The sequence below is a fragment of the Pseudochaenichthys georgianus genome, chromosome 17, assembly GCF_902827115.2.
Source record: "Pseudochaenichthys georgianus chromosome 17, fPseGeo1.2, whole genome shotgun sequence".
In the NCBI taxonomy this organism is placed as follows: domain Eukaryota; kingdom Metazoa; phylum Chordata; class Actinopteri; order Perciformes; family Channichthyidae; genus Pseudochaenichthys; species Pseudochaenichthys georgianus.
Genome location: NC_047519.1, coordinates 7,106,807 through 7,119,899, shown reverse-complemented (window position 1 = coordinate 7,119,899; position 13,093 = coordinate 7,106,807). Strand labels below are relative to the sequence as shown.

General features: G+C 39.9%; 1 protein-coding gene across 3 annotated transcripts; it reads left to right on the top strand.

Annotated features, from left to right (window-relative positions):
- The first annotated feature begins 229 nt into the window (after positions 1–229).
- On the top strand, positions 230–9,778 carry cdc7 (cell division cycle 7 homolog (S. cerevisiae)). Of its 3 annotated transcripts, none has more exons than XM_071206333.1 (12): positions 230–462; positions 1,297–1,387; positions 1,584–1,670; positions 1,780–1,915; positions 4,074–4,167; positions 4,292–4,434; positions 5,851–6,115; positions 6,352–6,459; positions 6,620–6,807; positions 6,990–7,072; positions 8,076–8,225; positions 8,743–9,778. In XM_071206333.1, exons 2-12 carry the CDS (start codon positions 1,297–1,299, stop codon positions 9,153–9,155), a joined length of 1,758 nt encoding a protein of 585 aa, XP_071062434.1. In that variant the 5' UTR covers positions 230–462; the 3' UTR covers positions 9,156–9,778. The 3 variants fall into 3 exon arrangements, with proteins under 3 accessions (XP_071062434.1, XP_033961176.1, XP_033961175.1); XM_034105285.2 differs by having other exon boundaries at positions 5,851–6,181; positions 6,632–6,807; XM_034105284.2 differs by having other exon boundaries at positions 5,851–6,181.
- Positions 9,779–13,093: the final 3,315 nt, after the last annotated feature.

Genomic DNA, 13,093 nt, shown 5'->3' with positions numbered 1-13,093 from the left:
CAGAATAACGTTATTAGCACATTTTTACAACTTGAGGAACGAATGTTTTTAATAAGGGCTATACAAGTGTTCATACTGGGTTGTTTATTTAGTTTTAAAAAAATTATCCAACGAGTTACAGACCACTCTTTCCCAATGTAAGTCAATGGGAAAAAGTGTTTCCGGGCCCAGCAACCTAAAGGAAGTGTAGTACCGCCGTTTGGCCACAACGAATATTCTCATCAGACTCCGGCGCACTTCCTGGGGGCTTGCGCGAGATGCGACGTCACTTTTAGCGGGGAGTTTGTTGTTTGCGGAAAGCTTCAGAGCCTGAAAGTCTACTAACTATTACAATCATCCGCCGACAGATAATTATATGTTATTTATAGGTTTTTGCGTATGAAACATACGCCTATCACCGTATGGTGTGTTCAGGTAATGTTCATATGAAGAAAGAGTTGTACTGAACGACAAACTAACGCGGTGAGTTTCTTTTTGTCTAACTCAAGAGGCTGTGGTTAGCTATAGCTTGACAGACTGTAGCTAACAATAGCTGCTAGATTTGGTGTAAAGACGAACACAAACGGAGCTAAGCTTAACATTAGCTGTGCATGTTCTGACCACCTGCCAATAACAGGATAGTTTGCCAATAACTTTAGCAAGGAAATACAGTTCTCCATACACTGTCCAACTACATTACTTCCATATGTTAATATATTGTAACGTAAATATTGGTGGAAGAAGCACTCATACCTTTTATTTTAGTAAAAGTAGCAATACCATAATATAATAATATTATATGTAAAAGCCTGCATTTAAAGTTTTACATAGCAGTATAAAAGTATTGGCATCAACAACAAAACAATTACAAAATATAATGTACATGCAGATCAGAACGACCCATTTTGGCATTATATATTATTTTACACATTAATGACGCACTTATTAATGTATCACTTTAATGTTGCAGCTGGTAAAAGTGGGGCTTTTTAAAATATGTATATATATACACTGCCGAGTAGCTTGTGAATTTTACCAATGGATCAATAAAGTATTATCTTAATCTATAATAATAATGACTATTACAGGAAAGTACCTCAAACTTGTACTTAAGTACAGTAGTACTAGAGCTAATGTATTTACTATTTACCTTCCCATCCCTAATTTAGATATGTCTATGTCCTAACGGTATGTGATCAACTATATTAACATATTATCAATAAAGTATTGAATCTCCTTACTCTAAATCCTTTCTTATTCAAATGTTTCAGTTAGCAGCCCTTTGATGTGTGTCCTTCCTGACTGTCTTTGTCTCAGATGGAGTTGTCTCCTGTCTGCACTGACAGCATCAGCACCGAGGGGTGTGTTATTAAACAGGATGGAGGGCGGAGGAAAAGCAAAGTCTCAAGTAAGTTGCTTCATGACTTGAAAACAAACACTTTTATTTTACTTTCATTTAAAATAATGCTTAAGAATATAATAAAATAATGTTCTGTAATGTCTTATATTCCATCCTGTAACACATTATTTGAGGTTAAAATGGTATTGGATTTAAAAATCTTGTTCGTTTATGAGTGCGTATTTCTTTTCATGTTTTCTTCCAGGAGATGCCGACATCGAAATTGAGAATCTTTACAAAGCTATCCCCCAGCTGGCCAAGGTTTTCCGCATCACTGACAAAATCGGAGAAGGTACATACATTTGAAACGTTTGTTAAGGTTAATAAAGTAGACACTCGTACACATCATTGGATTGTTGAAGTAGAAGAGTGTGTTCATGAGATGTGTGTCTGTATACCAGGTACATTCAGCTCTGTGTTTCTGGGTGAGGCCCAGATGCATGATGGGAGGAGAGCGATGTTTGCCTTGAAGCACCTCATCCCAACCAGCCACCCTACACGCATCGCTGCTGAGCTTCAGTGTCTCACTGTCGCTGGGTGAGTCAACACTGATGTGTGATTACAAATCACTTTACATCTCCAGACTTTCAGAACGCTTGTTTAACAACTGAAAAGCTCATTCTTCTTATATTTTTGAGTTGTCTATTCAAATGAGTGTTCAGACTTTAGTTGCACGATCTGGAAAGAATAATGATTAATAATCACATCATAATTCTCATTATCATGAAAACATTGAAATAAATGATCATGGTCTGTAAGTGAACCCTTTGGAATGACCTGGATTTCTGCATAAGTTGGTCATAAAATGTGTTCTGATCTTCATCTAAGTCACAACAACAGACAAACACAGTCTGCTTAAACTAATACCACACAAACAATGATATGTTTTCATATTTGTATTGAACACACCATGTAAACATTCACAGTGCAGGGTGGAAACAGTATGTGAACCCCTCGGCTAAAGACTTCTTCAAGAGCTACTTGGAGTCAGGAGTCAGCCCACCTGGAGTCCATCAATGAGACGAGATTGGAGGTGTTGGTTGAAGCTGCCCTGCCCTATAACAAATACACACCAGTTTTGAATTTTCTATTCTTAAGAAGCATTGCCAGATGTGAACCATGCCTCGCACGAAAGAGCTCTCAGAAGACCTACGATTAAGAATTGTTGACTTGCATAAAGCTGGAAAGGGTTCCAGAAGTATCTCAAAGCCTTGATGGTCATCAGTCCACGGTAAGACAAGTCGTCTATACATGGAGAAAGGTCAGCACTGTTGCTACTCTCCCTAGGAGGGGCCGTCCTGTAAAGATGACTGCAAGAGCACAGCGCAGAATGCTCAATGAGGTGAAGAAGAATCCTAGACAGTCAGCGAGAGACTTAAAGAACTCTCTGGCACATGCCAACATCTCTGTTGACGAATCTACGATACGTAAAACACTGAACAAGAATGGAGTTCATGGGAGGACACCACGGAGGAAGCCACTGCTGTCCAGAAAAAACATTGCTGCACGTTTGAAGTTTGCAAAAGAGCACCTGGATGTTCCACAGCACGACTGGCAACAGGTTCTGTGGACAGATGAAACCAAAGCTGAGTTGTTTGGAAGGAACACACAACGCTATGTGTGGAGAATCCAAAGGGTTCACATACTTTCTCTTGCAACTGTAGATGGATACATGATGGATATATACTTTACACACAAATTGTGAAATTGTTTTGTCACAGAAGCAACTATAACAGTCATTACACATGAGTTCAAAATATATATATATATATATATATATATATATATATTATATATATATATATATATTCAAATATCATAAAATACATTAAAATACAATAAAAGCATTGACAGCAAATATATACATTTCCACAGTAGAAAATACATATATCAAAAGAGTAGGATTAATTATACAAAATGTATAACATTCCTCTATAATAGACCCATCAACTACAAACACAGTAACATGTAGACATAGGGTACTACATACGTTACAAATTGTGCAAAGTGGCTGTTTTATTTGATTTAAGTGTGGACATCTCTGTCTCTGTATATCACAGTACTTTTTTAACGAGGTATTCTTACACATATTTAGCCTTTAACCAATAGGTGTGCCTTGTCCTATTAGAATATTGCACTGGTCCATATTGCAATACCCATAAGAGTAGGTTTCATTGTGCAGCCCCATTATACTTTCAGTGATCGTTAATGCTTTTGTCATTTTCAGTTTTAGTCTGAGTTCGTTTGAACTCCTGATTTTTAGTTTCTATCACCTTTTTTATAAATGTTTAGTTCTTTTTACTTTTGCAATATTACATAATTACTATAGACATCATATAGTGTTACTAATAGCCTAGTTTGAAATGAGTTCATTGTTCAGTAATTCCTTTTGATCTGCTAGGTAAATGTTTATTATTGTTTGTATGTTATGTTGCCCTTGGAAACATATGCTATGTACTGCAGTTAGAGACTTGAGACACAGTGTCTCGTCAAATGCTCAATGAAACCACTCTTGTATCATTTTGTTTCATCTCTTTCCTTTAAGGTTTTTTTTTATGCTTTAGCAAATTGATGTGTGGGCTAGCTCGTTTGCAAATACACTCTTTTGAATATATGAAGGTGCATTTAAGTGAAATCTGTGTTTTTATTGTTATTATATACTAATATTGAAATCCTTTTTCTTTTCACTTTGCAGAGGCACAGAGAGTGTGATAGGGGCAACATATTGTTTCAGGAAGGAGGACCATGTCGTGATTGTCATGCCTTATATGGAGCATCAAGCTATCGTGGTTTGTACTTTTTCTTTTAAAAACATGTGGCTGCAGCTTTTCATTTGTAACTGTTATTAAACACGATCACCTCTTGATTCTTGTTCCTATAAAAGTTCTGATCCTATCTCCATGTATTCATCAGGACATCATTGGCTCGTTGACTTTTGAAGAGGTCCGTCTGTACATCTACCACCTGATGAAGGCTCTGAGACACGTCCACCAGTTTGGAATCATCCACAGAGACATTAAACCAAACAACTTCCTGTACAACAGGAAGAGCAACACGTGAGTACTCGCATCTCTCTGTAAGGAATGCAGCTGTTTCATTTCTTCTTCTTTTATAGGTTAGTGCCAATGATTCTGGGAGCAATTATGTAACAACTTTATACTCTCTAGTAGTTCAATGACTACTTTTATATAGAAAAACAGCATTTGTATATTCATTTCTAAGAATTAGAAAAATCCTTGATAGGAGTCACATTTACAATATTCAAACTACATCGAAACCGTATTTATCTGGACTCGCAGCAGCAAGAGTGAGACCTTTTTAGAATATGTTTGGGAAGACGCAAGTGTAATGGAATTGGAATATCATTTTTTCGAGCAATAATACTGGAAAGCAGAAAAAAAGCTCCTGGGAGCTGGAACCGATGTCCTGCTGAAGTTACTCTGCCATCAGCTGCCCCACCCTCTCCTCAGGTCTGCATGTAGAACTGATCATCAGAATGTGCCTCTGGTCAAACATGTCAACAGAGGTCACACTCCTATCTACCTGATGTGTCCTAAGACCTACTTTAACCAATCCTAATATGAAAATGATGTCCTCTTTAAAAGTGAGCATAAGTGCCGAATGTGTCATGTAACCAGTGTTGGGACTAACGCGTTACTGTAACGCCGTTACTTTTGGCAGTAACTAGTACTCTAACGCATTACTTTTTAAATTCAGGAACTCAGTTACCGTTACTACATGGTGCGTTACTCCGTTACTGCGTTAGTTTTTTTATATAGTCAACAGCCAGGCGAACAGAGATGAGAACTGTACTTAAGTTAAATGTAAGTTGTGTCCTGGCGGGTCAAAGAGCCTATCTCCTGCCCAAACCAGTCATTCAAATCTCTTAAAACATCTGCAGAAACAACATGCTGGGACGAAGCTAGTAGCTAACACCACAGAGACTCAGCCGACGCCACTCCACCTGCACCTGCACCTCAGCAACAGCGGCTGGATTTTAACCAAGGGACTGCTAGCCAGGGAAAAGTCCATAAAGCCATTGCACGGTATGTTGTAGAACACATGCAGGCTATTGCTACAGTGGAGTCACCCGCTTTCAGGGAGCTAGTTAGCATGATAGCATGTCCGGGCGGCACACGGCATATGGGACGAAAAACTTTTTCCAACTACCTGGAGAAAGAATATACAAAAATGTAAAGCCAGCTAATATCGATGCTATCCAGATTGCATATAATGCATGTCAAGTTGATCAACAGATTGTATTATTCTCCAATGCAATGACAGTACTGAGATGAAGGCTAGAAGGGCATTCATGGTGTAAGTAATCAGTAAAGTAACTGAGTTACTTTTGAAATGAAGTAACTAGTAATGGTAACTAGTTACTGGTTACTAGTTACTAGCACAACACTGCATGTAACTGATGAACACGAGTACATAACATCAAGTATTTCCTTGTTCTAAAATGTGTGTAGGTATGCGCTGGTGGACTTCGGCCTGGCTCAGGGAACAGCGGACACACAGATCGAGCTCCTGAAGGTGGTGAGGCAGAGGGCAGCACTAAAAGGTGGAGGGTCCATGGGGAAACAAGACACCGCACAGAGGAGCAAAGCACCACCTAGGCCCCCTCCCAAAACCACCACAGCCTCCACCTCACTACCTCCACGGCCGTCAACATCCTTACTTCATTCCTCCTCCTCCTCCTCCTCCTCCTCCTCCTCAGCCACTCGGAAATCTCTGGTTAGAAAAGCACGTTGTGTCTCCACCACTGTCCCCACCTCCGCCTCTCGTACCAACCACACAAAGGTGTCTGCATTCATATTTTTCTGTCTGTTTTTTTGGGCACACTCGCCTGAATTTGGGTTAGGAATTTCCTGTATAGATTTTTATTAAAAATGTGTTTGTCTATGCATCTATTTGTTTCCTTCCAATGTTTTGCCTTTAACTCAATGATGTCACCCCCTTTCTTTCTGTAGGATCTGTCCGGTCTGCGCAAACAGCCTCGGCCCGTGTTTGGAGAGAGGAACCTGAACAGCTGCACTCCAGCTGCAGCCGCCACCAAACCAGCTGCCATTAAAGCAGAGGTGAGCACAGTGGAAAGTAACGTTTCAGTATAGGACATGTATTCTCTGTTTATTGTATCTGAAAAGTCAAGAGTCCTTTTCATTTGGTTTAAATGAAGACCCTCTCAAAGGACATCATCAGTGTTCATTTCCTACTCGCTGTTTTCTTCTCATCATAAAGTCTCTCATTCAGCTGGTAAAGTCCAGTAAAACAGAGGACCCGGCCAACAGAAGGTACTGTGCGGCCGGCCGGGGCCCGCTGCCTGTCAGGACCCAGAGCGCCAGTCAGAAGCCTCAGAGGGCCGTCCAGCAGGGCCTCACCTGCAGCTGCTACCAGAGCGACCGCGTCTGCAACATCTGTATGTCCAGGTAACAGCCGACAGAGAGAGGAGATTTCTTTTCTTGAAACAAATCATTAAGAGCCACTTTCACTCACCATTCAGAAAAGGGTTCCTTTTGAACCTAGAGTTTTGAAAGACAACTCAACCGTCCAATGCCTTTGGTGTGTTCCTCCTTTAAACCCCCTGCCCCATGTTGTTCCTTCAATAAAGGAAACCTCAGGTGGCTCCCAGGGCTGGCACTCCGGGCTTCAGAGCACCAGAAGTCCTCACAAAGTGTCCCAACCAGGGAACAGGTTGGTACTTTACAGCACGGCTTCTTAAGGATCAGATAGAACGCTTGCTGCAGGTTGAAATGTGAGGCATGCCAAACTGCCTTTTTGTCGAGCGCTAAACCATGAAGTCTAGGCTACCTGATAGTTAATACTTAAACGTGGGGTAGGTAAGTTTCAGAAACCGGCTCGAGTGCACTAAAATGTGAAAGTACACAGCCGAAAAGAATCCGCCCCTTCCTTCAGACTTCCTTAGAGCACCTCCTCCAACACACATGAACGCGCACATGACGTCAGCAGACTGGTGGAAGTGGCCGCCTGTTGCTGGCGAGTCATTGAAGTACTGCTGCAATGCACTGCACGCCCAATGAGGGCACGCCCAATGAGGGCACGAGATACATTTGTGCGTGCACGAGATGGAAGGCTGACAGACAGGGCGGCAATCCTAAACTTTTGGTTGTGCTTTTTACAGTATTACGGCTTCCACAGATGACATTTTTGTATGGATTTTTTGTCAAAGCACTTCAGATATTCATTGCTATCGGGATGTTAAGAGCATTCCATGGAATATAACAACAAGTGTATCTCGAGCCGGTTTCTCAAACGTACCTACCCCACCTTTAAGTAAGACTCAGTTGCTGCTCCTTCCTGTTCAGATGATGGAAACCACAGTCCAATAGCTGTGTCAAGCCCTCTTCATACAAACATTCAGATGTAAATGACCTCACCTACATTTGAACTTAACGTTGAACTTTTCACACACTGAGTTTGCAATGAGTCCTCTCCAAATCATCTTTCAATGAATCATGGTGTTCACATATCAACAGTCTTTGGACGAGAAGGATAAAACCTGGTTAGCAACGGTGCTTTTTCCGACCCGAGGCCCAAATGCAAGGGCTCAGTAACACAAAAGCAGCATGCAAACTGTTTCTCTCATTGCTAACGATGAGGTGGCCTCACAGGAGGCGCTGCATCTGATTGGCCACTTCCCTCTGTAGTGTCACTAATGTTGCCCTCTGCCCTGCAGCTATAGACGTGTGGTCAGCTGGTGTGATCCTGCTCTCGCTGCTCAGCGGACGCTACCCGTTCTTTAAAGCCAGCGACGACCTGATCGCCCTCACTCAGATCATGACCGTACGAGGCTCCAGAGAAACCATCCGGGCAGCCAAGGCTTTTGGTTTGTATTCTTATTCTCACCTGATCCCTTTGCTTTCCTAACTCCCCTGAAGTGCACCGCAGAGCCACACAGGAAGTCAATAGACTGCAGCTGAACCCAAACTATAACACTTTCAGCTGTGCAAATTCATATTCATACCTTATGAATACTAATATAACACTGTTAATATTGTAATAAACATGTTATATATTGTAGTATAATGTGCACATTTTATATAAATATTTGTATTCTATTTTTGACTGTATCCTTTATTGGGCATTTACTTCAGATATATATTTATCTTTATTCTATATTTTAATTGGCCACTCTTACTTGATACATTTTTATAAATATTTGTGTTCAATTCTTCTTTTTTTGTCATTCTAAAATGGAGCAACTGTCCCGAAATCTTATTTATGAGATAAATAAAGTGTTCTGATAATATACCTTTCTTTAAAAAGAATAGTCATTTCAGAAAAACAGTTTATCACCGAGGAGTGAGTGAATCCAACGTCACCGTATAATGAACCTGTTGCAGGTAAGGCGGTGGCGTGCAGCAGGGAGCTGCCTCGGCAGGACCTCAGGACGCTGTGTGAGACCCTCAGAGGGCGGAGGCCGTCCCCAGATGAAGTCACACCCCTCCCCGAAGATAACAGAGACTCCACCTCCACCCGCCTTCACAACATCCAAGATGCTACGCCCACACATCGTCCTGCTGAACAGCACAAAGACGGAGCAGGAGAGAACCCTTCGTCTCTCTCGTCTGCCCTCCCTACCCAGCAGGAAGTCAGGAACTCAGAAACAGACTGTAAGGTGGAGCTGGATGAGCGGGGCTGGGACAGAGTTCCTGACGAGGCCTACCACCTGCTGGACCAGCTTCTGGACCTGAACCCTGGAACCAGGATGACGGCGGCTCAGGCCCTGCAGCACCCCCTCTTCAAAGACCTGTGAAAGACTTCCTGCTCTTTGGTTCAGGTTCCATGAACCAGATGATGCCAAGTCAATAGTTCTGCTTATAAAGCAGCAGCAGAAGAGTCAACCTGTCACCTTTTTATATTAAATTATTCTGCAGAAAAGTGTCCATCTTTGGGGAAACTACCTGACCAAGCTGATACATTTCAAACATCCAAGATGGAGTTCTCCAAATGTTTCATATATTTTAATATAGCACCCTTTCAGGCAGGCTACTTATTGAAAGGCCTGCAGTCCATGGCAGCTATGTTACAAAGGACAACAATACTTAAAAGGGCTTTAAGCGTGCACTGTATAACCCAAATATAGCGCACGTGACAAGACAGGAGGAGGGTTGACTTGAGGCATTATATTGACCTCATTATTGGCTTTTCCAGTTTTACAATTGAAGGACCCTGATCGCCTCTGTACTTTTTTACTTGGAAGACCAAAAAAGAACAATACGAAACTTAAGGACTCTTATTAAGGTAGTTTGAGGAGGTCACTTAAATTGTTGTTTGTGTAAACTTAGCAATAGGGAATTCTGTATGTTTACTATTGTCACTATATTACAGCAATATGAGATGACTGTTTTCAATGTAATAAATGGCTTTTAATTGAAAGTTCCATCTGTATTTTATGAATTAAAGTATAAATATTGCTGTATAAAAATGTCATTTATAACGCTGAAAGTGTATTGCTGCCTCACTCTAATTAGATGTTCTAATAAAGGGAAAGTCAAGGCAATTGGCTGCCATTTACAGTGTGTACTGAAAGTTCAATATGGAGCTAATTTCCTGCCATAACTCCACAAACAAACTCAACAGGTTTTACAAATGCCTCATGATTCACTAACAAACACAATGTGGTTTGCAAATACAAAACACCATCTACAAACTAATGCATTTAGTTTTGCAAAGAAAAAACGTATCTATCAAACAAACACATAACATTTTTCTAATAAGTCATGTTTCAGAGACAAATTCAGCATAGGTTTTACAAGTACACACGTTTTTTTTTACAACTACAACACTTTTTTGTACAAGTACAAATCTTGTTTTTACAACTACAAAGCCAGCCGTGGCTGGCACATGCTCCACGGCAGCAGGGGGCGCTACTGAGTCCATTGGGGCCCTTGCCAGCCTGATGACAGCGGTGTTTCTAGCGATCCAGCGATCTGGGTCAGTGTTATAGTGATAATAAACAAGGTGAATTTAGCGATCACAACGAAAACAGCCAAGACACATATTGAGCCCAGAAAATGAATGTTATTAGGGCTGTAAATATAATAAGCCTTTGTTTAAAATGGACAACATTGTAAGGAGATTTAAACTGTAGCCCACAGCGATTCTGCACTCGGTCAATCAGCTGCTCTTCATTTTATTTCCAGCTATATTCAATGAGCGATACAAATATTTGTTATCATAAGTTCTGAATAAAACTGACAGTACTCGGTACTAGTTGACTGCTACCAGAAATAAAAGGAAGTACTTTACTGTGTACTTTGTGAGTAATCCTCTGTCAGAGTCCCCTCCGTATAATGCATGTTTTCTGCTATCTTTGATGAGTGATAAAGACAATTTTACCATAAGTTCTTAATGATATTGAGACTGCTGGACTCAGTATTCTTACACCTACCATCACAATACATTGAAGTACTTCTAGTGTGTGTGTTTTTTTTTTTAATCCTCTGTCAAAGTCCCCTCTTGAGAACCTAATCAAGCCACTAAGTTTGATGAGGGAACTTTTTTTTGTTGCCATTAGTTATTCGTGAGATTGACACTGTTGGACTCAGTACTAGTCCCACAAGTACTATGAAGTACTTTTACTGTGTACTTTTTGAGTAATCCTCTGTCAATGTCCCCTCCTGAGTACAATAATGCATGTTTCTCTGCTATTTTGAATAAGCGTTAAAACACCTTTCTTATGAGACTGATATTGTTGGACAGAGTACTTTAAGGGGATGGTAGACATTATATCAGCAATACTGCCAGTCAGTACTCCAGTAGCAGCAGCATTTTACACCTTGGAAAGTCTTTAGAGTCTGGCCTGGATAGCTGGTCACAAATATCCTTCAGCAAAGTGACACACCCATGTGACTCTTGTTGGCCTCTTATGACAATGCTGTCTTTTAAATATGATTATTTCTCTGCTCCTAGTTCATTCCTCTCAGATTCTTCCATCAGTCCCAGTCATTGCATGTCTGTCGATAGAGCTTTGTAAAATGTGTCCAATTCAACTAAATGTTTTTGGGAAGGTCAGAGCTAAATTATAGATTGTTTGATTGTGTAATTACAATGTGAGAGAAAATAAATCCACATCCTATTAAACTTATTTTAATTACTTTTCCATGTTGTACATATACTTACGTGACTTACTATAATTAAACATTTTTATAAAAATGTATAAATTAATAATGTTGTGTGCAAACATTTCAAATTGAAATATAAAATGAAAAATAAGTTTACTTTTGAAATGATTTCTCATAAAAACCTTTCTAAATTCTAGTAAATTATTAAAAAATGTTTCGTCAATATACGTTTTTCTGCCTAAAATAGTTAAAATTGAACGTAAACTATATCAAACACTACATCCATAGCAATTAACCCACTTTTTCCCGCTATTTAAATTGACTTTGGTTGAAGTTAATAACAATATTGATATTATATAGATATATAGCATATAATTGATGCAGTCTTTCTGAACACTTTTAAAATACTGCAAATTAAGAATATTTGTAATGTTCTGCACAGATAGTGGCTTAACTTGAATTTGAAAACGTGGCAACTTTATTAATACAGCAGTTGAAAAGATTTGTGGAAAGAAAAATTCTTCATGGGCTTCAATGGCTCTCTAGATAAAGGGCGTTGCTTGAGGGCGAAGCCATATACGAAATAGAACAACGGGAGAGACGAGAAACTGAGGACACCGTTGGCAGAAGGAAGAATGGAGAGAAATATGTGGAAATAATACCATAAACAAAATGTTACCTCTCATTTATCATATGAAGAATTCATTTTCAAACATTGATTAAAGCCAATCTTAAAATGATTAAACAAACGCCTGTTTGAGACTCCTCAGTGCACACAAAAATATAACTTGGAGAAATAAAAAGTTGTTATTAATAAACAAGAATACAGTTTGAAAGGGGAGTGATTTGTAAAATATCCATAAAGAAAAAGAAAAATCTGCTTACAGTTCCGTTTCATCTGGGTGTTGAGAGAGGTATCCATAGATCTCCTAATGTTGCTCTCAAAGTGCACCAGATTGATGCTTTTAACTTCAACATTTAAAAACAAATCTTCCCGGGGGAGCATGCCCCCGGACCCCCCTAGAGGAGGTTAGGTCCCCCCCACTTAAATCATGTTCACATGGATAGGAAACTAAATACATTTGCACACATCTTGTGTCCATATATTTCTGTTTGGGTGGTCATGCCACAACCGTGCACGTGCATGCATGCGTGAGTCATGGCAAGATATCTGGATTAAGAGGTTGCTTTTTCTTTGCACAGCATGAAAGAAAGGCCAAATGAATGGGCTGTGATTTTAGTTTTTTTAAGCAGAGGTCAATAATTTGTACGGCCCTCGGAGGATGTTGAAAACATTGAAATGGCCCTTGAGAGGAAAAAGGTTCCCCACCCCTGATTTAAGGAATCGTTGAGCTAGCTAGCTAGCTAGCTAGCTAGCATACATTGTCACTATCTGCTAACATTAGCTTTAGCCTTCGTTTTCTAATAGTTTTTTTTATAGGCTATAAACGGAGGTGGTATAAGTATAGATATTGTACTAGAGTAAAAGTAGAAGTACTCAGATCTTGTACTTAAAAGTAGAAGTACTCAGATCTTGTACTTAAAAGTAGAAGTACTCAGATCTTGTACTTGAGTAAAAGTAGAAGTACCAGAGTGTAGGAATCAGCGTTTCCGCCAGGGGGGCGTC